The sequence below is a fragment of the Onychostruthus taczanowskii genome, unplaced genomic scaffold (assembly GCF_017590055.1).
Source record: "Onychostruthus taczanowskii isolate IOZ18803 unplaced genomic scaffold, ASM1759005v1 scaffold46, whole genome shotgun sequence".
NCBI classification, from domain to species: Eukaryota; Metazoa; Chordata; class Aves; order Passeriformes; family Passeridae; genus Onychostruthus; species Onychostruthus taczanowskii.
This window is the reverse complement of record NW_024502125.1, coordinates 3,396,055-3,423,680: the sequence shown is the minus strand read 5'-3', so window position 1 is coordinate 3,423,680 and position 27,626 is coordinate 3,396,055. Positions and strand designations below refer to the sequence as shown.

At 36.3% G+C, this 27,626-nt stretch overlaps 1 protein-coding gene across 7 annotated transcripts in view; it reads right to left on the bottom strand.

Annotated features, from left to right (window-relative positions):
* The window catches only part of ERBIN (erbb2 interacting protein), a 115,491-nt gene that overhangs the window by 37,009 nt on the left and 50,856 nt on the right, over nt 1-27,626 (bottom strand). For all 7 annotated transcript variants that reach the window (XM_041414735.1, XM_041414733.1, XM_041414736.1 and 4 more), the window contains 5 exons: nt 25,586-25,783; nt 22,601-22,718; nt 9,370-9,448; nt 8,561-8,650; nt 2,346-2,402 (listed from right to left, as the gene is read on the bottom strand). In XM_041414735.1, coding sequence (XP_041270669.1) covers nt 2,346-2,402; nt 8,561-8,650; nt 9,370-9,448; nt 22,601-22,718; nt 25,586-25,774 — 533 coding nt within the window. In that variant the 5' untranslated portion in view covers nt 25,775-25,783. The remainder of the gene's footprint in view (nt 1-2,345; nt 2,403-8,560; nt 8,651-9,369; nt 9,449-22,600; nt 22,719-25,585; nt 25,784-27,626) is intronic.

Genomic DNA, 27,626 nt, shown 5'->3' with positions numbered 1-27,626 from the left:
TGTAACAATGACAGGATAACCAGTTAACTTTATTGATTTGGGGCCCTTTTTTCCCTTGCCCAAATGACTATGATCTAGCAAACACATCAGCTCAATGACAAAACATACACAAATGGGTGTGCAAGATGACGGTCTCCGAAATATTCCCCCCTTTCCCTGCTGTTTATGTAATAGCACTATCAAATATCCTAGGATTAACATTTACTTGCTTTTCTGTATTGTTTATAGAGAAATACCATCAGACAAAATGCAAACAAGGCTTCCAATAATGTTATTGGTAGCCGGAAAATTCAATGCCAAATGATGTTGAAACAAGCATCAACTTAGATCATTGAGTTACACCTATTTTCGTCTTTGACAAGGTGCTGCGTAATCCCTCCAATAAACTTTCATAATTCATATTATTGAACTTGGCATCAATTCAACTCAATACTAAGGGATCAGATAACTTAAACTATGTCTCAAATTCTGTTGCTGTATACAGACAGCTTCACCAAGGTTAACAGTACAGCTTATATCAAGTGGCACACAATTCAAAGGGAGTGTGCACAATGGCAGGGTTGGGCCCTGCATCACTCTAATTATACTCTCAATAACCTGCTTCTTTCTAAAATGCTTACTCTTTTTATTGACAATTACGCCATAGAAGCTTAAAAAATGCAAAAAAAAAAAAAAAGTACCATATTTTTACAGGACCATCTTTCCAATTTACCCATCAGAAAAATGCCTCTATAATAGTCTCTGGTTTTGCTTTCCTTTCAGTGGAAATAGTTTTATCCATCTGTTTTGCATTATAATGCTGCCACTTGCAGTCTCTGGCTGTAGATAAGCTCCAAACAAAATGATACATATTTGGCATAAAGTTTGGCATAAAGTAAGGTTGATGTAGTGTGTTGGCATTGATTACCCATTTTGATTAACATTCTTTCAAGTACTTCATACTTTAGTGTCAAAAATTATGTGCATATTTTAGTCAGAAAGATGGCTAGTTTGATGCTGCAGAATTTATCCAATTACATTTCTCATTACAAATAGGAAAGAATTTACTGTAAGAATACTAGAAAGATGAAAGTAACAGGAAAACCAGAAATATATTAGTATTCTATAGCAAAAATATTAGGACCTACTGCTGCATTTTATGAACTGCTTTGAATTTCCTACACTTTTTAAACCCTTCTTGCATCTTCTATAAGAGAACCAGAACAGAATAAAGCTGGCAGCTCAGCATGTACCATAGATTATTATGAACAGAGGAGCTCTCTTCATGACAGTTACTGTTTAGTTTTCAATCAAGAACAGAACTTTGAAAACATTGAAGTAAACAAAAAGTTTCCCAGCATCCTTCAACAGAGGGTACATTTGACTTAGATCCATTAAAGCATGTATTACTGTCTCATCACTAAAAGATAAACTACATTTTTAGAAATATTTAATGTAATTCATGCTGTTAGTGTTAATTATGGCAATTAAGGTCAGAGTGATCTTATAAACAAAATCTCTATTAGCTATAACCTTAATTATTGCTATTGCTCCTCAGTTGGGAGTAACTCAATTTAGAGAGCTACCACTCTAAATTACATGTCCTGTAATTTTTTTTCTGCTAAAAACTAATGATAGCAGAGAGAGCTGAATAGAATTGAGAGTATTTATACCACAGAATGCTTCACATTTTGAATATGTAAATTCACACTTTCTGATGCTGTACATGTCATTCTAGATAGGAGTTCTGGCTTGTTTATACTGCAGACTCCACAGCACTGTATCTAGGCACTTAAAAAGGGAATCCCAATAGAACATAACCCTTGATCATGTCTTACATATATAATTAGCTACAGTCACTAAAAAAACTGGATGTGGTATTTGAAGAGCTGGCAATTTCCACTTCAGCCTACAGCATTCAAGTTCTTCCTAGCATGAATTGAACAGAGTGAATATTCAATTGCTAGCACTTCCTGTTCTCCACCAAAACTTCTTATATCCACCAAAACCAGCAACTCCACCAATTTCTGTTGCCAGAGAAAGATCACTTTTACAGTACACCACAACATATTCATGACTCTGTGGGTGGTTATTCACATCCCATCTTTGGGATCTGTTTCTTTCTTCATTGACCTCTTGTATTTTTGTTAACCTGCTTGGAGCTCCACAGTCCCAGTCAGAAAATACTGAGCATTGCTTTTGTTCATAGAAACAGCAGGAACTGCATCACCATCAGCCTAGGCTTCTTTGATGAAGTGAGAATTGCAAGGCAGGGACTAGAAAAATGTTAGATTTTAGGAGAGTGGTACAATGGATTAATGTTAAAACAAATGCTATAGGAATTTCTAGAACTATACAATACTTACTTTGGCAATATTTTTAACTGGTTTTCTCTAAGTTCCAATATCTGGAGTTTAGTTAATCTGTAACAGAAAGGCATAACAAATTACTACAATATTCTGTATTTAATGACAAGAGCAATCTCTGACCTTACTTATATTTTACAATTAAAAGAAAAATATCTGTAAGTTTGAAAATTTTTTCCGGTAACATTAAGGTGAAATTTTGTGCAAAATTTGCATGTTATTTTAAATTCATTGGCTGGAGTTTGATTTTGGTAAAGCAACAACAAAATATTTGCCTGCTTTTTTGCAGCTGTTTGAACACAATTTGTTCCTTAATTCCAAATATTTTGAAACATTTGATTGGATTAATTATGGGTACATGTTATTGCCATAATGAAAAGTACACAGGAAGTAACAGAAATTTGCACAACTAAAGATGTTTGATTTTTACTACTGGCAATGTATCAAACAGTTCAATACAAAAAGTCTTATCTGAGGAATACCTGTAGTCTTCCACCTGATAGCTTTAAATTAATCTTGGATTTCCTTCCATATTCTCTTTCTAGTCAGCTTCTGTATCCATTTTGACATTTCTGTCAAAAAGGTCAAGGTGGTTTGACCTTTTTTCCAGTAAATCCTTGGTTGCAAGACAAATAACCCTAAATCCCAACTCAACTGCTTAGCCAAGGCAAGTTCCAAGCAGTCTTGACATACATGCAATGTACCATTCCCAGTGAAATTTTTTGTATTGGGACAGAAGTGACAAAGCTCTATTTGTTAAAAAAAATAAAAAGAAGAAACTGATTTAGTTTAAATACAGATAGGATTGTAATGACAAGAGTTCTACATGTGACCCACTGACAGCCCTCACACAACACAGAATAGGGCATTAAGGTCCCTGAATCAGAGAGGAGCTTGGTGAGCAGACCAGTCTTTCCTGAAGGTGCTTAACTTAGTGCATTGTAAGGACAGAGACAAAAATCTTAATTTTAATTAAGTGGTAAGAACTGTATTTTGTGTAGAAATAGAAAGCAGAAAACAGTGTTTATTTTTTCTCTAGATATTCACTAATTTTTGGATGACTTTGAAAGCAGCAATCTGCCATGCCCACAAATAACCTAAGAATATAAGAGTCACCTTGAAAGAGCAGAGAGGTCAGTGCAGCCCAGCACTGCAAGCAGCACTCACCGTCTGGTAACAACTGCTGGAGGGGAATATCCTCCCTCCAACTTCTAAAAAAACCCGCAAAACCCCAACGTCCTAACAGTGGTGCAAGAATACCCTAATAACTCCATTCATAGTAATAGCACTGCTGTTCACCTAGAATGTAAGTGGGAAAGACTTCCTAGGATTCTACCAAACCAGCACCCTAAGATACAAATCTTGTGCAAAGCAGAACTTTAAGGGGCCCCAGATATGAATGAACATTTTGGGCTCTGATTTCTAAACCAAGCACTGCATTAAGCTTCAGCTGGTGTTTTGCTTTGATGACAGGAAAGATAGCTACACTGTTTGTAGTTTTTCCTTCACAACTCATGTATGCAGTCAAATTTCCATTGAATGCAATGGCAGCAAATATCCCTTCATATGCTAAACTATAAATATGCACACCCACACTTCACTGACTTAGCCAGAACTGACTGTGTGACACTTGTAATAAGCCAATTCTGAGAACTTAAAGATTGCCTTTGGTGACAGAAATGTTTATAGCTTTGTCACCTTGTTCATGTTCTAATCATTCCTCAGCTAGCCCTTAGAGACTGAAGATATCAATATTGAATTTCTTATGCGCAGAGCTTCACAGAAACTACCAGGAAAACATTCTCAACCTTTTCCTAGCTGGAAGATTAGGCTATGTCTAAACATGTAATTTTCTTCCAGTAATTGATGAGAAATACTGGACTGAAGCAGTTGTCACTTCTTCCATTATGACTTGAAGAGCTAATTCAAGATTAAAATAATAATGCACATCAAATACTAGGTCTAACTGGTTTTTCAGCTGCTGGTGCTAAGCATCCAGCATCCATCCAAGCTGAGCATCTGAACTGCAATAAGGGACCTGAAGAAGTGGCAATTAACTTGGAAAAGAAATCGAGAACTAATTCACCCATACTAAAGGAAAAATGGAATTCATAGTGGCAGAATGTATATTATTTGTGGCAAAGATCTGTCCTACTTGTACAGAAATATTTCTGAACTTGAAAAACCCATCAACAGAGAACTATCTGCACATCACCAATGCACAAAACTGTAACAGGTATTATTCAACTGGAAGTATACATTCTGTAATAGCCTAAAAATTGGTTTTTTCAGTATTGTTCTTTAATTGTACTTTTAGCCTGCATTTTAAATGCAACATAACTTTTCAATAAAACAAAATCTCTACATGAACAATTTTTCAGGAGAAGACCAATATCCTTCTTAAAGCTAATTTCATAGACTATACCACCCGCAAAAAATGGAAAAGAAATATACAGCAGGTACACTCAAAACTTGCTGTGTGACAAGCAGTAATACCTTGGAAATAAAAAAATATTGCATTGAGAGATGTTCCTTACTTTACAATTTGTCTGCAGTTTTCCTAAAGCAGAAGATTTTTATTTTAAATTGTTACTAAAATGCAAAGGCAAGTGGAATAAAAAGTATGCATGTTGAAGGCAAAATTTACAAAAGTTTCTGCAAAACACATATATACACATGTATATACGTAACTAAATACATAAATATGTATGTAACAAAATTTGATTATCACTGTACACTTATGTAAAAAATATCCCAAAGTAGATACTACTAAAACCATCTACTATTAAAGATACTACTGGCAAATTTTTGAGAAAGTAGAAATAAAGCAAATTAATTGCAACATCCAGTAAAGAGGCTCTGGAAGAAATATCGCATTACAAACAATATTGCCAAATTTTTAGAATTACACTAAAGATAAATCCTTATTTATCTTAAGCACCCATTAGTAAAAAATGTTTCCCTTTTAAAACTCTGTCTCAAAAATGAGCAAGAAGTGAGTTTCAAGCATTTTCTGCTTATATATTGTGTATTTAAATGTAAATATACATAATGTATTTAGATGCAATATATAGGATTTTCTTAGGCAAGGATAATAATTCTCAGATATCTGTGCATTGGCATGAAGGCTAATGCCACAATCTATGCCAATATCAATGCATTCAAATTTCAGCTTGGGAATGGAGGAAAAACCCCCACTTTGTCACCTGAAAATTCCAAAGGAACGGGTATATCATATCAAAACTCTGGTGACTTTTAGTGAACCTAACAGACTGGACAAGAATAACATCATAGAAAGACAGCCAATATACAATACTCACAGAAAAAGGGGAAAAAAGATGGCAAAATCTTGACCTCACAATTATGAAAATCTTTAGCAAAAATTCTGAAGATGAGAATAAAGCATGGAGATAAATCAAATAAAACACTGCACAAATATACTAAAAGTGCTTTCCATGATAAAAAATTTCTTTCCTAACCAACAGGCTGAGTGTTAGGTTAGTAGTGATAGAGTAGTGCTCAATGACCCTTTCTTGGACTATCCTGTTCAATATTTTTTAATAGCAATCTTGTAAGATCAGAAAAATGTTTAACTTGGCTTATGTCACAGACAATACAGTGATTTAGTAAGACACCGTAGGGGGAAAAAACCTGTACAGCCTTAAGGACGAAAAAAAAAATTAGAAAAAATTACAAGATACCATAGCACCAAGCCAAGTACTTAGGATTTCCTTGTAGGCATCAGCCATTTCTAACTGAACTGTCCAACACATCATGAAGGAAATTACACTAGGCAGCTGCACAAAGGATAATTGGAACACTGGAGCAAACCACAGACATTTCTAAGAGAAACAAGAAGATAATCATGACACTGTGCAAGCCATGAAGAGATCTCAATTCAAATTCTAAATATAGCTATAGATGTCATCATCCTCTGTCGTAAAGAAGATTAATTAAAACTGAAACCTGTTCCAAGACATATTAATATACTCTGACACAAAGGAAAACCTACCACACCAGAAGAAAGCAGAACTTTATTTAGTCTAATAAATTGAGGGATGTGAGAACACTACAAATACAGCAGGTGAGAGAATGGGGGACAACACTCGTGAGAAATGGCAGCAATTAAACTGTAGAAACAATGAACACTCAGAGAGAAAGAGATGTAAGAAACCTGACACACAGAGCATAAAAACCCTGTTAGGTGTTTAGCTTTTAGGAGACATTATTATTGACAATAGTTGCCAGTAACAGCAGGCAACAGAACTCAGTTACTTCACATATTCCTAAACAATGGAAAGTAACAGCTATATGGCTAAATACAAAAAAAATAATGCACCAAACTGGAAGAAACTGAAGGCTAGTCATTTATGAGATTAAATACTTCAAGAGCTTCTAGGAGAGGGTTTGGGTTTTTTTACAAAAGAAGTATTTCCATATTCTGAAGCAGAAGTTAAAAGACTTTGCAGTAGAAAGTATTTATACCTAGATGGAAAATTGTGGAATGGCAGAGCAGTCTCATCACTTACAGATGTCAAAGGGGTCTGAACCTTACTTTAAAAAGGTATTTTAATGTTTCATTGCTTTCCAATTTAATAGATCTAAACATTGTCTTCCTACAGAACACTATGTTTTCTATGCAACACTATTTTAGCAGGTAAACTTACATACATGAGTACTTCAAATTCATTCTCCTAGGTATACAACATGATGCTGCAAATCATTAGATTTTAACAAACAAGGCAGAATTCTTCATAACTATCAAGAGAAACACTGCAATGGAGAACTGGCTTTGAAGTTGTCTTCAGTAACTGATTTATTCTTATGATATTAGTAATTAATGACTTTACCATTTCACTAACCATTAAGCATTATAGAAGCTGACAGTGACAAAGAAAAAAAATTATGAGAATTTTTAATGTGTATTATATGTAAGATTAACTACTTAACCAGCTGTGTCAACCTCAAGTCTTCAAGTTAATCTGTAGTGCCTGTTTTAACTATGAAAATCTTGCCATTTGGTTAGACTATTAAAAAACAGAACAGAAAAATAATTAGAATTTTGATTAGAAAAATCATAGAACAGGCAATAATTAGAATTCCAACAAGATTATGCATATTCCAGATATTCTTTAGAAGCCCTTAATGAGGGCTTCTGAAACACAAACTTTGTGCACCAGAAAAAAAAAAAAAGGCATGACAATAACGCATCAGCATCATAAGCAGCTGCTTTGATAGCTGAATGTGTAGCAGATCTGGTGCTCTTAGTCATTCATTAACTGGTAACAGAGAAGAGCAAGTCAACAGCTCTGATCACAGATGACTAATAAATTAATGGTCACCAGTGGAGAGCACCTGTGCTTATGTTCCATTGCTCATCTCCTGATCTGCCCAACTGCTGTAGCACTTTCTGGGGGCTGTGCTAATCTCTTGCAAATTGTGCTGACCCAAATACAACTATATGGCCTAAGGCAATTTTTTCAAACTCAACAACATGACTGCTTAACTAATTGCTGTATTTTCTGAAAGAGATGCTTGCTGGACATGGGATGGGTCGAGAAAGCAACAATCTAGGAGAAAACAGTATAAAATAAGAATGGAGAGGGGAAAACTGCAGAAATGGCTAAAGGCACTGTGATAAGGACAGCTTAACCTATGCTCATCTAGGAGTTTTCCTTTTATCCTTTCACTTTTGCTCGCAAGATTGAATCTATTTTACAGAGGTAGCAGATTAGTATTTATCTTGTAATAAAACCATGACATGTAACAGTTTTGCATAGTCAGAATGCAACAAATTTCAGAAATATTCCTGACAATAAAGGACTTGAGAGTTACAGTTGTGCATGAAGTAATTTGTGCATCTAGGGCAGGTAGGACAAGTAGAATTACAGTTGTCATTATTTGCTTCACTCCAATTACTATATGACAAGGAACACAAATGTCAAAAATACTTCCTTATTTACCATACTAGTGTTGGAAAAGAAACAAGAATGTAAATGAGTTTTATGTCCTTCATAAGCATTCTGTCTGTCCTTCAGAAGTCAAAATTAAAAGCTGCTGATACAGATTCAGTGCTTTTTTTTCCCTGTAACTATTGCAAATTCATAATGTACACTTCTTCCCTTTCTTCAGTACCCACTTTCTTCAGAGCCAGAAGAAATTGCTCTGCAGAAACTCAAAACTAATGTAGATATAAAGTTTCATGTTCAACTTACCTTCCAAAATTGGCTGGCAAAAACTCAAGAAAAGCATCATTCAGATACAGCTGTGTTAGGTTTAACAGTTGAGAAAATCCATCTGGCAGCCTATATAGAAGTAAAATAACATAGTACCTTAGTTTCAACTATATTCAGGGCATTAAATCATATTTTCTTAAGCAAGAATATAGTACTGAAGTCCTACATATTGAAAAAATTAAAATTAAGGGGGTGAATTTCTTTAAAGTCACACTAGACAGTTGTTCTTTATAAGATGAGTTTCAAAATTATTTTAAGTATTGAGAACAATGTCTACAGGCAATAAAAACTACAAATAGATGTAGTCTTGCCACGAACTTGTGCTCTCCTGACATGTAATGAGAAGAAGACATTAATTAGAAACAACAGGATAAATTAAAAAATACACAGCCCCTTTTTTCCCCAGAAGAGATACAACATATCTCTGGCAATGGAGATTTCTGGCAAATTAATTTAGCCACTATAGCAGAAATGCACGTTAAACCAGAATTCATTTTTGTTATTAAGAAAACTGTTTGCACATTTCTCTACAGTCACAGAGAAGTGATGGATTTTAACAAGCTGACAAAGCTACATGGTATAATGAAGGATAGTTCACAAAGCCTATTAACTTTGGCATAGTCCTTTAATAAGACAGCTATACTGGATCACAGCGCAACAAGGTTAATGAAGCTATTTCTCAGGAAACTCTGTTCTCACCTCCAAGGGCTGGCACATGTCCTGAGGCAAATTCAAGACTCAGTAGTATTTGCACAAAATATAAAACATCAAAAAATTTACAGACTTACTTTGAAATTGGATTTACGCTTGCCTCGACAACTGTCAAGACTTTACAATTTTTTATATTTTCTGGAAACTCCTGTATGCCTGCAAGATGCAGAAAGGGGTAGAAAAACAGCCTTTAATTATTAGATTCCACCATATCCATAAAGATTATTCACATGAAACCACTAGCCATAAAAACTTTGATTCATTTAGCAACTAGTGAACTGTTTGTCTGATGTCTCATTTTCCACACAGTTTTCATTAAAGAAACACTCCAATGTCATTATATGTCATTATAATGTCAAATACTCCAATGCAATATCATTTTTTTACTATACTACTCCTAAAGGTTTTCATGTTTCAGGTTAGCCGGAAGCTTACAAGCTACAAAGACACAGTACACTAAATTCCCATTGCTTATTGCCAAATACTGAAGTACTTGTGCTTTGGAATCTACTTAAGATAAGAACTTCTGTCCCAATATAATTTATTTTAAAAAAGGCAATCACTAAAAAAGGCATGAAGTTTCCATTGGGATCTGTTCATCAAATCCATGGCTTGCGTAACATCCAGGTGAAATGGTAAGGCTTCAAATCTTTAAGTATTTTTACAGCTTCATAGTTCTGACCAGATATCCATCCCAAATTGTGATGTATTCTTGCTGTTACTTTCTAGATCATTTGAGAGGAGGACAAAAAATACTCCAGGCACACTTATGTTTGAAAATTAAACCAATAAGCAACCTCCTTTTTTTCCAAGATTATCTGTGAAAATAATCTGTGAAAGAGTTGCATTCCACATGTCTGCCAAATCTCCATTTGTCAGAAATTGATAAAGAAGGCCTTGAATACTACATGTATCTACCACACCAGAAGGAAATCAGTATTGAATCATTCTACCATGCCAAACCTTTACCTCCATCTTTACTATATATACCATTAAAAAAAAAAATTAAAATAAACCCACTGCTATCACAACTGCAGTTGCTTTTGCAACATGTTCTTATACCCTGGGACAGGTGTCCTTATTTTAAATATATTTGTCCTAAATACAATAACCATTCATAATGATATCTTTCTACTTGGATTAAGAATACACTGTTGTTTGCAGCAAAAAACCCTCTATGTTAATAAATAAAGCTAGTTTAAAATAATTTTTTTTCCCCCAGATACCAAACCTTAGCTCTTTGTCTTTGAGTTAACACACGTAATTGTATTTGTGAGTGCTTTATCAGGTATGTGGAAAGTGCAACTGAACCCAGGGAACAAGACCACTAAGAAGGAACTGTGTGAACGCTTCTTTGTAGATTAGTGAGAGCAGGAAATTTTGTGCTGCTTGAAAAAACATTAACAGTCTAGCTGCAGAGAAAAAGACAAAGGTAGCGTCACTTCTCATTCAGGCTGGCAGGTGGAACTTCATGTATCTGTTCTGAGAACATGTGCTGAAGCATCAGCTGCTAAGTAGTATTTTTACTTGCATAAGAAATTGCAGAATATTTGATGTTAGCTTAAAGCTTGATTCTGTGTTTGTGCAGTAACAAGACTGACCTGGTATATCAGGACTTAAGAGATGGCAGTAGACAAGAAAAGCAGTGACAAAATACAAACTTCAACCAACTGGTGACAATGAGTGGCAAAGCTACTGTGCTGACTTCTCCATAGATTCAACTAAAGTAGTGACACCATTTCTTTAAAAATAGACTTTTAGATCTCTCTTGACAGGAATTTGTTTGTCATACTATCATGGAAACTGTTACTTTGGACTCATTGTACTCATTACTCAAAGGTGAAAGGCAAGAAAAAAACATTATATTCATGGACGTTTTTGGGAAATCACTTGCTAAACTCAAAAGCAGAAGGGACCAGGAAGAACAGAACCATCACTGGTAAAATAGGCCAACATTTCTGATGCTTCCTGAGTAATGTGTATGTTTATGCATACACACAGGTGTAAATAAAAATATAGCTTTATATATATACACACACACATACACATATACACACACGTGTGTGAGTGCACGTTCATGTGTGTGAGTTCAGCTATTTGAAGTTTACTAGGTCTGTGAGTGGAGTCAAAGCAGAAGACCACAATGGGATATTAATTTAATTCATTTCCATTACTCAGTACAAAATCAAAATTCAAAAGGTAATATTTATAATGTTATAAAGTTTCATTTCTGTAAAACGGTAATTATTTTCGAGTCCAAGAAAGATAAGGAAACTACCATAGACAGACTAGAACCGTACCTTATCTACTGCTGTCATATACTCTTAGTACAAAGAGAAACACACTTCCCAGAAACTCAAATATACATTATATTAATTCCAGTTGTAGCAATATACCTCATTCAGCAAAAGGAATATCCATTCATGGAAACCATCTAACATGACACAATACCCTGAGCCTGTGGAAATGAAGTTACAGATGATTTGTATGAAGGGACCTTCTGGTGTCAGAAAAATAAATCAAGACCTCTTTATTGCTGAGGATAAAAATTTACCTTCTTAAAATAACCATTTACACTAATCAGAGTAAACCTCTGCTAAGCTCTTCCTTGGAGGCCAAGCTGTGTCTCAGACTCATTCTTTGCCCTTGGTTTTGCTGTTTGAATCATGCTGAGAGATTCTCTAAGCTTAGTTTTTCTGAGAGATGGTCTCACTACTGGCCTTGGCTTGGTCCTTAGATGAGAGATTGCTCGTCCAGCACATTAAGCCTTGTGTTTGTAACATTAATATTAGTTTCCACTGTCTGTGTCATGAATTCATGGAAGCACAGAAAGCTTAAATTTGCAGTAGCTACCTAAAAACCAAAACATATAGCACATCTATGAGAGGGGAGAACGTAAATTTACTCTTAAAACAACAGCCAAATAAAATATTAGCTACCCAAACAGACATGTTAAATCAGCATGCTTTTATACATAATCAGAGCACTCTATAGTAGTCCCCTCTTTGACTATGCCCTGGGCAAGAGACAGCAACAAATTAACAACAGGAATCCAACTGATATGAGAAACCTAACAATGAGGGAACCCGGGAACTAAACTTTGCTTCTTCTTCAAGCCAGAATCATTATGGTACATACCATCTTAACCAACCTCACTCAGTACTTCAGTACAGATAAATGGCCATCATTCAAAAGAGCATCATTTTGAGAATGACAGCATGAAATATACCTAATATTTGTAATAAACATTCAGAAACCAGGAAAAAAAAACCAGGAGACTGCTACTCTCTACCACGTGATAGGAAGTTGCATTTACTGACTGGCTAAATAACAATGTTCTGACCACTCCCTTTTCCTCAGCTATCCTCCTCCTGCACGCTAGAAACATTCAGTTATTGTTGGATTAGTATTGTTTCATTTCTCCCACCAAGAAAAATTCAAAAAGCAAGTAGAAAGAAGAATAAATAAGAAGACAGAGAGACATGAGAAAAAGATATGAGGAAAATGGGGTTGTAAAGAGCGCTTTGTAAGGGGAATTGTTGCTTGTTTTTCTGCTTTACATCTATCCTCAACATTCTGAATCTTCTTCTCCATTAAGGAAGCTCAGCAAATCTCAAGGGATTCTGTGGCCACATATACCTTCATTCATTTTTAACATAGTGCTAATTAATCCATTTGATAGCCAACTCAATCCTTCCATAAGCCTCTCATTAGATGACTACTGCAAATTGAGATCCACATGGCCTCTAAATCCTATTTTTCTTTTGGGATTTTTACTGCTTTCTCTGTACACTGACACCCAAGGATTACAGAAGACAGTGCAACAGGTCACCTGGTCTGTTGTAGCCTTATTCCACTGTCATTGAAAAGCATTATATGGGCAGGTTCTTCAACATATTAATTTTATACTTTATATCGTAACAATCACTATGCCCAACACATTTCAGTGCTCAATTTGTTTCTAGATCATGCTCACTGTTTTCCAAAAAAATACAAACAATTGTGCCTGTGGACACAAACATTTGCAGAGCACAGGAGGAGAAAACACAATTTGCTGATTAACCACCAGCTCCAAACTGAATTGGGAGCAGAGTTCTTTTTGTAGTGTAGTTTACCACAGAAGTTAGATTTATGTAATAGCTTTTAGCATTTATTTGACTGTTCTTTCCTGCCTGTTTTCCCAGATTTCAAGCACTTTTAAACTCACTGGCCAGTTTTTATCAAAAACAACATCAAGCCCCCTCAACAACAACACCACCCCACACTCCCAATCCAAAACAAAAAACCAACCAGCAAGGAAAAAAACAAACAAACAAGAAAAACCCACCCACCTCAAAAAAACCACACCCCCCCCCCCCAAAAAAATTCCCAAAACAAAACACAAAAACAAGCCGCCAAAACAACAAACAAAAACACCAAACAAAAGCTTAAACAAACAAATACAACAAACAAAAGTTTAAACAAACAAACAAATACAACAAACAAACCAAACAAAAAAAATCTCTGAAAGAATGTTTAAGAACATTTGGCAGTGAAATAAGGAAGAGGAATTTAAAATTCCTGTCTGGATTAAGCCAAAAGCAGAAAGCATTCATCATTCAGAATTCTACTTGGCAAAATCTCACCCATCTAACCTTGTGGTATTCAATTACAATCCAAGACCAGCTGTGGCACATGCCCAAAGGACATACCAAAAAGGTCATACAGGGATTTTGGGTCAACAAATGCAAATCTGCAGGCAATCAACCTCAGTTCTTGATCACATAACATGACTGAAATACAGAATTTCACCTGATTTCTAACTCCTTGGAGAGCAATGATTTTTTTTGGGTTTTTTTTTTTTTTTTTTTTTTTTTTTTTTTGCATAGCCTATCACAGCAAGTGTGCTCAAATGTCCTTCCTCCTGGATTAAGGACTAAGTATAACAGGGGTCCCCCTCACCATCTGGAGTTAAACTCATCTCCTCCCCTACACAGCACAATCCTCTCCTATCACTAGGATCAGTGTAACTTGCAGAGCAGGAGAAAAAACGAGACAATTTTTTCCTCTCCATCAGGTAAGATTTTTTTTCACTCAAATACTGGCAATTCCATATCTCTGGAAAGTTGTGCAAGTCAAATCCACTGTTAGCAGAATCCTTTACTGCAATGGATCTCAGTGCTAACACCCCTGTACACTTCTGCTTCAGCTCTAATGCAGATGGGAGCTTGCTCTGCAGCTCATAGTGTGGTCATACCTTAATTCAGAAACAAATGCTAAAGCTAGCATGTCCAGACATCAACTATCAAAACCACCACTGCTACACAGAAGTGGCAGTATCTACTGATTTGTAGTCCTATTCCTAGAGAGTTACACCTCTTCTTACACAGAAAAAAATTTACATGAGCTTAAACAGGACCAAGAAAAAAATTTTGGATCAATACCTAAAATGCACAGAGCAAAAAAATCACCAACACGTGTGAGACCTCTAGAAGCCATACAGGTGATGTTCCCAACGGAGTCTGCAGCTAGATCTCTCAGTTTGTAGAAAATGTGAGAGAAAAAATCTCTCTCCAAAAAACAGGCACACTAAAAAGCTCTCTTGGAGCAAAATACATTAAACTACACAACCTCCTGTGCACTTACTCCACTCTGCACCCTTGCAAGTATAGAGAATACACAAACAAACATATAGGTTCAGTTTGCATAAATATAAATTACCTACTTTCTTCCCTCACCTAGTCTGTTTATCCTGGTCTAACTTCTGGGCAAGCAGCTCCACCACAAAAAGAGAAGCTGTTGTTTGTTCTTTCCCTCAGGCCTCTGGTACAACTGTCTTTCAAGCCCATATGGATTTAACACAGTAAAATATTTTAAAAATATATATGCCACAAATGTCCCAAAGAATATGAAAGATCTGCCTGCAAAACCTGAAATTTTAAACTGAAAACTTAAAGTCACAGCCTATATTCCTACATAATTATGTATTTACATATTTATGTATCTTACTTTAATACTGCATACCTTCTGAATGAAAATGAGCGCTTTTTGTTATTTGAAGTAAGCAGTGTATTAGAACCCAAACAACTCAATGCACAGTACTGACCCACCTACCCTTACTTTTTGAACATTCATTCCCCTTCCCATATTCTTTCCTTTCAGACCCACCAGCATCTCAGGTTTACAGGAGATGCAAGGCTCATCTGTAGGACAGCAGTAACACCTTTCCCATTACAGTTTTGGGGTTTGTGGTTTGGGTTTTTTATTGCTTTTATACACATGTCCTAGCACAGTTAAGACAGTACAGCAAACACATAAGTCTTCCAAGCATTCCTCCTCAAACCATTTTTAAGATCTTCAATTTTTAGAGTAAGGTCTCTCTAGGCCTGTTCTAGCCACATCTCTTACATCATGTAAATGAGAAGGCATATGAGTAGCAAGACAGGTTTTTCAATACCTGCTCTGTGGAAAAAGAGGATAGCCAGTAATTCTTGAGCAATTCAGCCAGGCTTCTTAAAGACATGCCTGACACACTAATTTACCTAAACTAAAACATGCCAGGGCAGGGTAAAATTGCAAAATGTGGAACACTAGCAGAGTTGTTGACAATAGTTGTGGCCATGAGGCTGTTTTGGATAATTTCCAAGGTTACATGGTTTTCAATTATGTCTAATTCATGGATGGAATGCTGTCAAGTACCCAGAGAAGCACAACATGTAACCATTTGAAGCTGCTTTGCTTTTCACTACCCTGTCCCCTGCTACCCGGGACTGCAAAATCAGTGCTGCGCATCCAGTCACTTTTTGCTATTACATGACAACTGTCACTCAAAGCACACCCTGTTACAAAAATAAAGATACACATTTCTCTTTTGCTGAACTGGTTACATAGTAACAGTGGTGACACCACCAGCGGCTACAGTAAGTTCCAGGTGGACTAAGCACTAGGTTGAGCTTGGCAGGAGGTTCCTGGAGTCAGGGAAAACTGAGTAACAGCTGGAAGACCCATCAGGACTGCCAGGAAGTCCCAGCAGTTCTTGCAAATGAGAGAGAGCAATTCTGCAGTGGAGAAAGGAGTAGCCAGGGGCAAGCAATAATGAGAGACTTAAATGGGTCCAGTGAGTGGGAGTGACTGGGAGTGTCAGGAATAGGACATGTAGCTTTAGAAGGAAGTGGAACAGGGGTCTCCATGGCAGTCCACAAGGAAGGGCACAGAGGAGAAGCCCCTTCATCCTATGAAGTCATCAACATGCAGCAAACCTTTTTGGCAATAAAATTTTGTCACCATTGCAACTGCTGTGATGAGCATGTGAAACCCAAACAGAGAGGCCACAGCTTCCTCAAGTAGATGCCTACACCTGAACAGACCTCCTGAAGTCTTAGAGAGCCATCCAAACTCTCAGCTGCAGGGAACACCAGAATCTGCTAGAACTCAAAGGCAGAGTTGAGTGCCACAGGTGCAAGTGTGCCCACACAGACAAGCTTCATTGCATAAAGCGCTCACTAGGAAGGGTACCATCTGAGAATCTGAGCAGGCCATAGCAGGGTGAGGACCCTCCTTTATATGCTTGGGAGCTGAAGGTAAGTTAACATCCAACCCAAGCAGGTAGGATCAGCTAATTCACAAGGCAAGGGAGAACAGACTCTTGTCTCAGCTCAGAGCAGAAGAAAGAAATGTTCCCTGTGATACCAACCTGCCCCTAAAAATAGATATGATGTTCTGGAGTTAGAAGGAGAAAAATCTAGGACAGGTAGTTAAGATCCAGGAGAAGAGAATTCTACTAAATTTGTATGGTCATCTTCAGGATGACCTAATTACAGCATTCCAGTACCTGAAGGGCTGCACAAGAAAGGTGGAGAGGGACCTTTTACAAGAGAAGCAGTGACAGAATATGGGGTGGATGGGACTATATTTAGATTTGATGATAGGAAGAAAGTCTTTACTGTGAGGATGGAGAAAACTGGCTGCCCAGAGAAGCTGTGGATGCTTCCTCCCCTGGAAGTATTTAAGGTTGGGTTGGATGGGACTCTGAGCAACCTGGTCTAGAGAAAAATGTCCCTGCTTCTGTCAAGGGACTTGAAATTAGATGATCTCTGAAGTCCCTTCCATCACAAATCATTCTATTCTACAATCCTATTCTATGCTGTCTTTACATGTAAGTCCATATCTACAAACCCTGTAATTACTTTTACAATACCTTTTCTTGTGTTACGAACATTTCTTTTGAGTCCAAGAAGACATTTTTAATAAACTTATTTTAGAATTTCAGATACATACACTCAAAATTCACATTCAAAATCTATCTGCATTGAAATTTCATTCCCTTCGCATCCTCTCTTACACGCAGAAATAATTTTACTGTGAATAGACAGATTCTTTTCAGTACCTTCAATATGACAATGTATTTAAGGAAAAAGTACTGCAAACACTTGAAAAAAGACTTTAAATAGAAGGGCTGCCTACATTTAGTGGACATTTATAGGATCTATACAGTGATACAGTATCACAGAGCTACAGACTCAGAACTCTCCAGGAAATCAATTATCTTTTATTTCACTATCATGGATGATTTAAAAACCCTGGTCTTGTCTACCTCTCTGTCAGTATAAGCAGAGAAACAGCAAATTCACAGCAAGTTATTTGGTATTCATGATCTTCCTGTCTTACTACTTCTTGCAGAAAATGAAACTTGGATCTGTCTCCCTCTATTACTATGAACAATTCTCAATCCCTTGGAAAAGCCAAATTCTTAAATGTACCAGATGGGCAAGACAAAACTGGATAGTTTCTTGAATTCTCATTCTCCAATTCCACAACTTGTGGCAGAGAGCATATCCAAGACAGTCTGACAAATCAACAGAATACTTTAGAACACTGAAGAAAACATATTTGATCTGAATTTGCATCCGTTAACAAAATTCTTTAAAATTACTGGAATAACTTTATAGGCAGATATGCCTGGAGGCAGGGGGGTGAGGGGAGGGGAGCATTTTCTTAGGTTTAGGTTGTCTATTTTTCCATGAAGATTCCTTCTAATACAGATTAACAAACTGACGTGAGTAAATTTGTTGTAACATTACTGTGAAAGAAATATCTAAGAGACTACTGAAGGTACTGTTATTTCCAAAGCCCCAGGTTACTCTTGGTCTTGCTAGTAATTTTCTCATCTTGCTGTTTAATTCTCCAAAGGCCTGAATAATAGGGAACTTAAAATTCAATCTTTTTCTTTTACCACCTGCATGTAGGGAAAAGTAGATCATCTCACTGTTTCCCACTAGACTAACCCACAGACGCAAGCAATTTCAAGTGCATTTCCCAAGCTTCCAGGAAAGCCTGATTTTCCTGGCAGTCACCTCATTCTATGTTTCAGCCTTTCAAACCACTTGATTCGAGTAACCTGTAAAGCCAACTCTTCTGTACATTTAGATACGCCATCAGACATTGTATATAAATGCCTTCCCCTTCTTCAAAGAGTCAAAAATATTTCCTTGGCAGCCTTCCACATTGCCCTAGATGCATGCTAAGGCTGGCAGGCCAGAGTGACAAGAAAATGATTGTTCCCTAAAGTTTTACCCTAAAAGACACTGATTTAGGGGTGAAGAGGGGTGTTGCAGGGCTTTTTTGGAAGGTGGGGCTTTTTTTCCTGTAGAGCTGTCAATACATAAATAAATTTGCCATACAAGATTAAAAATACTTTGATTTCCTTTAGCCTAATAAATAAAACATTAATTTAAATTAATTTTTCTACACTGGTCTCACACTCTGTATGCTGCAACTTTAAGAAGCAACCCATCAGGTTACAGGGGTGGGAGAAAAGGTATCCCTCAATGCTTTGTATAGTGCAGCATGTAACTTCTGGTATAGGAATGCAGTTTATTTATTGAACCATTTGTTCAAGTATGATTTCATCTTTGTGTCTAGGCCATCACAAGGCTTCAGCTAGAAATTTCAAAGCTGAGGTGTATCTCGAAAGAAGCAACAAAATACTTCTGACATTAAGGGCTCACAGTAGCCTTGGGAATCAAGTTAAAATGCCATAAAAGGACAGTAGATGTCCTCACTACCAAAAAGCTACAGAATTTATTGACTACTACCAATAATAAAAGTAGAGTTAAGACTAACTCTAGTCTATGCACATATAGCAGCAATTTGCTCTTTCTAGGCTACCCGCACACCACAACCACTTCAGCAGCCAAGGATAATACTTTCCAGACCACATTCTTGTACAAAGACTTCTCTATGCTCCCCAACTCACAACCATTAAAGGCTTGCACTCTAACTCAGCACATCTCAAAACGCACATCAATTCCAATAGTGATGTATGTGTAGTGTCAGATAAACTGACAGAAGAGAAGTAGTCAAATGAAAATTTGCAAATTAAAGAAATACCCTGTCTGGCTCAAGGAAACCCAATAAGAGAAGGCACTGCATGCTGGGAGCATGCAGGGAAATGCGCATGTCTCCTGGCTTCCTGTATTTTACTAAATTCTCCCTATGCTTCTACTTTTGGTCACTGTTGGAGGATGCTAGATTAGATGAATCCTTACTCTGATAAAATGTTATTAAATATTCTTAAATATCAGTATTTGCACATCTGCTGTGTCTCTGTTACAGAGTTTTATATATTATGTGCATGAAAGCCAACACATTTAAGCCAGAAATTCAAAGGGCAAGATTTTTCCCATGCTATTAAAACACCATTGCTTTCTTGGACTAAAACCTTTTACGCAATGAATCTGCTACCTTGAAAGATTTCTATGATTTTGATCTTTCATCTAAACATCAAATATTAAGTCACACACATATATATGCATATAATTCTACTTGGACAACTGGATGGTCTCCCATATGACTGGTCTCACTCTGTAAGCCAGACTGCAATTCATTAAGTAATCTGGAAACATTTTAAATTTGAAGCTATGTTTTTCATTTTCCTATGAGCTCTTTAGAAAATTAAATACTTTGGTCAATACATCTGATTATGTCTGTGCCAGAAAGAGCTCAAATATTTATGTGAAAGTCTTATCATATTTCATGTATACTGGTATTTGAAAACTAAAGTCTAACTATCCTTCTAAAAACACAAGCTTTAAAAATAAATGCATATTGGATGTCAAGGCATCTGCACTTCATGATTTAGCCAAATCCCTCTCAGAAGGAAACAATGGTATATCAATACTTCAAGAAAATAGAGGAACTATCACCATTCACTTGCCACAACCACAGGAATCTGAAAATCACTGAATTATTTTAGAATTTGGCATCTCTCATCATCCTGTACTTATCAGGTCTAATCTCCTCTGATGATGGGGTTTTTTTTCATAAACTAAAGGAAAGCAATTCTTTCCACAGAAGTCCACTGCTTCCACATTCTATTCTTTTGAGATATAACAGAAAAAGGAACAATTGCAGATTTTGATAAATTTTGCTATTCTTAGAAAAGTAGTAAAATACCTCCTATTTGGCTCTATTATAGACACCCATCAGAATGAGAAAGTGAGCAGTAAATTCTTACAAAGAGAAAAACAGACACAGGGGAGGAGAGTAGGCTTGCAGTTGTCAAGAGAAAAATTTTCCATGTTTGAAACAGTGGAGAGCTGAAGAGAAGGAAAAGGCATTTATGCCAACAAACGAGGTCTCAAATAATACTGAATTTATTACAGAATAAAGACCACTATTTCTTACTTCATCCAGCAGGAACAAACAGGGACTCTCATTTGGTTCTTTTAATTTTACAGAGGTTTTAGAACTACTGGAAAACAAGACACCAGTAAACAAGCTTGTGACCTCAGAACTATTTTAATGTGCAACACTAGTCAGATAAGCTATCCAAATTGTGATAAGTCTGACACCAGCCACATGATAATAGTTTAAATAAGCTTGTACTCCCTGCCATTTCTCCGAAAGGTGTTAAAAAACCCCCAACCTCTAGAAAACAGAGATTGATAGTTTATTGGGATAGTGTATCATATGCCTCAGAAGAACAAGTGCTCTTTCAGCACTGAACTCTGTACGCTTAGTTCAGGGCCGTGACATTTTAGACAGACAAGTAGGTCCCTGGCTTCAGCTGCCTATTTATGTACATGAGCTGTGGAATTTGCCAACAGCACTCAAATTCCCTTTTGCCTCTTAAGTCTTCTACATTGAGAACTTGTGTTGCAAACAGTTAACACTTTCAACTGTTCAGTCCGGGACAAAAAGATTATTCTTTCTCTCTTGTGTGTTACTGCGCCAGTTTTAAGGCCAGCATTCTTAAAGAAAGACTATTAATCCACTTGTACCAGGAACAGATCAGTAACAACCAGGCCAATTTATCACACTAAATACTATGTTCATTAAGCAGAGATAATAGAGTAAGAGTTTAAGTACAGATTGGGCTAAAACAAACAACAAAGGAAAACACCAACACCTCAACAACTGGAATGCTTTCTTAGTAAAGAACAACTTACTTCTCTTTGTGGAGTCATAATTACTTAGCAGCCCAAATAAAACAATAAATTGAATGACAAAATCTTTGGAATATTTATGTAATTCTTATTTTCAAGTATTATTTCAATGAGGTATCCTCTTACCTAACTTTAAATTAGTACGACAAAACTATTCTATTCTTCTCAATTAGCATGACTTAACTTCTCTCTCACGTAAGTCACACAACTAAGTTTGATGACAACATTATTTCAATTTCCTCACAGTAGCACACATCTGCCAGCTTACCACCAAAGCACCGCCATCAGTAAAACCCCATTAATACAATACCTGGCTGACAACATTTCATAACTTATAAAAGTCTGACTCTCACAGAATGATAGATTTTTAACAAGTCAGGCAAGTGAACCAAATCATGTCTATGGACACATAAGTACACTTCCCAGCACAACAGAAGTTACCATCCCCAAAGCAGGACAGCAAGACCAAGTCCTACTATACTACAATATTCCAAGAGCTTATTAAAATAAGCCAAAATAAATTTTCATGTTAAATAAATAATACTAATAAAATCCAGCAAATTTCACAAGTTCTTCTGCAAACTCTCTTCAGTATAGTGACAGATGACATATGTTATTAAAATTAACAGTTGAGCTTAGGCATTTTAAGAGAATATAAAATGACAGACAGTATTGTCTACAAACCAATCAATGTAAGAGATACAATTAAATATCACAACCAGATCATAAAAGAGCATCTTTTTATTGTAAGCAGGGATTTAGAGTAGTAATTTTAAAATTACTAGCTGTGCAGTTTCTAGAAATATAGTTTCGCTAGTGTCTTCGTACAGTCAATAGTGATTCGCCTTTTAGTTACCTCAATACAATAAGCAAAGTGACTTACCATTCTTGCTGACATCCAGTTCCCTGAGATTAATGAGATTTGCAATTGATGCTGGCAATGTGGTTAGATCATTGTCTGGCAAACTCAGCTTGTGTAGAGACTGACAGTTAAAAAGTTGCTATTGAAACAAAGGAAAAAGTGAATGTGATTTTCTCTCAGTTTTTTCTATACAGCTTTTGTTTCTAACCCCTTGAAATTTCTGTCCTCATGGCCTGAAGACCAAGCTCTTTAGACTCTACCAAAAATTTTTAACTAATTTTATTGAAAATTTACTCATATTACAACACTTAAGAAAACAAAAAACTGTAGATGGCTACAACGCAGCAGCTATGCTTAATCCTTTCTACAAACTGTGACGTGGAGTTACATATAGACCTGCAAACATTGCAAAACATTTTCTATAATAGGGATGCCATGCGACAACCCAGAGGTAAGTAGTTTATTCAAGAAGAAAAAATTGACAGACACATCTTTTGAAGTCAAATTGTTCTGGAACACAGGATTTCAGTAGGTATTCACCTCCTCTAAAAGTATAAATTTCATTTTGTTATGAATTTCAAAATTTTTTCCTGTTCACACTTCATACCTTAAGTACAAAAAAAAATCCAAAAAAGTTGAAAAAATCTTGAAAACTAGTGAAATTTATTGAACTAGTGAAAAAATTGAAACTAGTCAAAGTTCAAGCTAGCGGTACAGAAAAATGTCTAATCTCTTCTGTATACATGTATTACCATCTTTATTAAATACTAACTACCAGATCTCTTCTTAAATGCAGGGTACCTAGAGATTCTTCGTCAAAGGCTTAACAAATTGACAAAGTAGGGCAAATAATCTTAATGTAATTAAAAAAAAAAAACCTCAGAAGATATGCAGGAAACTTACACATAGTGTAAAATAAATATCTCTAAGAAAGCAATTGCAAAGAGTCATCTGAAAAATTTATGATGAGTATTCCTTTCATAACAACTTCGATAAGATCTTTCACAAATGCCTTAACTTAGTGATTTTTGCTTTTGGAATTCTGAGAAAATATCATAAAAAACCAGGAAGGGTCCATTGACTAAAAAAAAATTATCCCAATCACTACCATACCATGGGCTCAGTTTGACCAAAATTTTTTGTGTGTCTCTCTGTTACACTGTTACAAGGCCACTACTTGAACCAGAGACTGAAAAAGCCCCATTCCTGTAAAATTTGTACATACCACCCCAGAAGAAAAGCAGACATCAATTAGCAAGATGCACAGTTAAAGGAATGAGCCTTAACTTGTCTACTGCTGTTTCTCTTAGAAATATGTCTGCTAGAACTCATTTATCATTAAGGCTTTGAAGAGTTACAAGTCACTTAGGATACTTTGATGAGCTCAGGCACCATTTGGAGCCATTCCCTCATTTCAAGAATATATACTTAGAATCTTTCCGTGGAAAGCAATAATCTAAACTCTCGGAATCATTAGAAATTTCTCTAATAACTCAGGTCAAGGCACACACAGCAAAGGAATTGCAAAATCCCCTAAAGGAAAATGGAAGGGGAAGGGAGCGATGATGTTGACTTTGCAGTTCTTCCTTTTGTTGTTCTTTTTCAGTTTTTACATAATCATAATTACTAGTAGTAAATGCAGAAAGTCACATAATTAAAGACTATTTTACTAGAGAACTCTTATTTCTTCCAAGCATCAGAGTGAGAGAGAGAAGGAAAACTGTTACAGTTTGAGCTTTTCAGCTCAAATGCACACTGTGGTTCCTGGAGTAAAAAATGGTACTTTTTCAGACGTGATTTAGCACATAGGATGAAGGAGGATGAAATAATTTCAAGTGCCAAGTCAATTTTGAAGCTGAGACGATGCACCAATATTTCACCTAAAGTTAATTCCTTCCCTACCACAACCCTTCTCCCCTCCAGTTTTGCTCATACTGTGCATTTGACAAGTCAGCTAAATTAAGAAGCAACACTGTAAGAACTGTCTTTTGAAATAAGCTGGAATTCTGAAAAGATTCAGAGCAATTAAAAAAAATTCAACAGACACTGATGGGTCATAAGGTTGACAAGCAACTTCAAAACAGTTGTGTTGTGGCATACAAAGGCGAGATCACAAAACACTACCAGGGCAATGAGGAAAGGTGAGAGTGGAAATGTCTTAACAGGGTTTCAGAAAACTAGAGAGGGCCTGGTAAGTATCGCACCCTTCATATTTGAAATGGCTTGATTAAAAGCCTTTTTCAGAGTAGGAGAGCTACATAAAATGGAAAAGGAACACACAGTTTGAAACTCTGGGTCCATATTGGCTAGGATAATTGCAAATATTACAGATCTTCCCCTATAGTTCTGCTTGGAAGTTTAATTATCAAAATTTTGGTCAATCGAATAAAAACCACTTTGACTACATCTTCACTACCCCTAATCTCTCTGCATGTGTCCTTTGCTGTATTTGAATTTATATGTGGGGGTGTTTACTTTTGAAAACTGAAAGGGTAGCAAAAAATAATTACCAAAATTACTTAAAAGCTGGAAAAAAATCTCTAGTTTCTCAGAAATAAGCCTTTAAGTATGAGTTATTGTAATATAAAAACACATTAACTTGAAGCAAGTGTAGGCTATTACATGCCTCTGCAGTCAAGAAAATAAAACCAAAACCCAAAAAGGAACAAAAGAAATGTTCAAGCAATCTTTCTAATCACATGGATAATTAAACTGTAGACTAGACCAAGGCAAGTGGTAGCCTACCCACTTCACAGTGCACAGAAACAGATTTATTAACCAGTCTTTTCTGCTTTGTAACTCTTGAGCCAGATCTGTTTCTTGAGCAATTTCATTCCAATTCATGCAACAAAATACTCCAGCTGGAATACATAAACTTGCAGTCTACCAAGGCTGCTTCATGACAAACTATGGCCCAAAAGCTGAAGCTGGACACTATTAGCTTCTACAATGTTGGTAAATTAAAGACATAATAAGTGTACCTAAAAGGAAAATCATCCAACATACCTTTGGAAGCTCTTCAATCTGGTTAGCATCTAAATACAGCTCTTCCAAGGTCTTTTCAAAAGTAAAAATCTCCTTAGGCACCTGTTCCAGGCTGCAGTGAGAATAATCAAGTGTAGTCACAGTTTCCTCCTCTCCACGCAGACAGCGGCACGGCACCAGCCGCAAAAACAAATTCCGCTTCGTTGTCATTTTCAGGCACTGTCAAAGGGAAATGGTCAATTTAAAAACCAAGACAACCCCAGAAATACGTGCAGTTTCTCAGACTTCCACCAACCATTAAATACTGAAAAGAAGTAGCATATACATGTTTCCTGCATATATATTTCTATACATGAGACACAGTGAGAAGCATGGACTTATTTTCTTTTAAATACAACAGAACTCTGATGACGTTAAATGGGGTTAACACACCTGCAGATATCAGAAGATGAAGCCAAAGTTTAGCCTATGGTTTGTCACCAACTAACATAATCCTACACTGCAGAGAATCAGAGAACTTTGAAATGAGCATTTCTGAACTGTCAGTTGTGCCTCTACAATATAGTTTATCCCACCTTTACAAAGGTTAGTGGGATATTTTTGTTTATCACAATAAAATTCACCCTCTGCAGAGAATTAAAATGTAGCTATAGGAAATCTAATCTGTTTTGGTTTTTTTTCTTTGTACATGTAAATTCACATACCTTAATTCCAAATCCCTCATTTAATGACAGAATACAACAAAAACCCACAGTTTCTACCAACTGTCCTATCTGCAGTTTAAAAGGAGAGATTCCCAAGACAACAAGATGACCTCTTGCAACTTCACTCCCTTTGGAGTGCACATCTTGTTGTGCACATTGGAACAAGGAAACTTCAGCTTGCTATGGGAATGTACCTTTCTTCCTTTAAACTCATTGCTACAACAGTTTCCTCTACTCTCCATGACTTCTACATTATCCCTATTCAGCCTGAGAAGGCAAACCTAAATGTTGCTGACTAGCTAATCACTGACAGCATACACCAGCAATGTTCCTGCTTCTTTTCTCCTCAGCAACAGAACAAGTTTAGGTCTCTTTCTCTAATAAGCAATGGATTTTCACAAAATCTTCAGAATGTCACCTCAGGTTTCAAGTTTGGCTGAAATTAGATGACAGACTCAATTTTCCAAGAAGGACCAACATATGCAGACGAACAACATGATCATGTCAGCTTCATTTCCTCAGGAAATTGGCCTAAAAATACATATTTCTCCAAAACAGCACTGAGTATTTATTTTCTCAATCAAACTGCCAACGCTCCAAATGAAAATATGCCTTTTTATCTCCTTTTTTTTTGAACTGCTGAAATTATATTTCAACTTCTGGACTAGTGACAGGAAAGTTTCTCCTCCAAATGTAAAAAAAGTCTTTCAGACACATTTAGTAGACTGCACTTCAACTTTCAGACAGTATGTTAGTAATCCAGGGAGAACATAAAATACCAAGGCCACGGGACCATGTAAGTCACAAGCAGGACTCCTTTTCTCACTAAGACACAGAAACAAGTAATGCACTTGGATTTTCCTCTGTGTGCAGCTTAGCTTTCCAAATACTTCACATATGTATAATTCATACGGCAACAAATCAAGAGAGTGCTATACTTTAGTGTTTTCATTAACCAGAAGTAGAATTTATCACACAGGCTTTGAACAGTCAGATTCTACATACATCCATTAAAAAAAGGAAGAAAACTTTTCATTAGAATAGTGGGATGTCAAAACATCTTTTTTTAACAATGCTTCCACATTGCTAAAATTTTGCTACAACATTGATTATCAGAACACAATATTTCCCATAAAACTGCAGCCATATTTAAACAAAAAGTGATCTATTTTTTTAAATATTTAACTGTATTGCAACACAAAGAGATTGGAAACTGCAAATTTCAAACTGGGGATCTTCACAAAATGGGAAAGTTAGCAAAATAGGTAGCATAACCTCCTCCTGCCTCTTTCACAGCAACAGGCTCAAGAATAACATCCTCTAGCCACCCACATACAGCTGCCAAAGATGCTATGGAA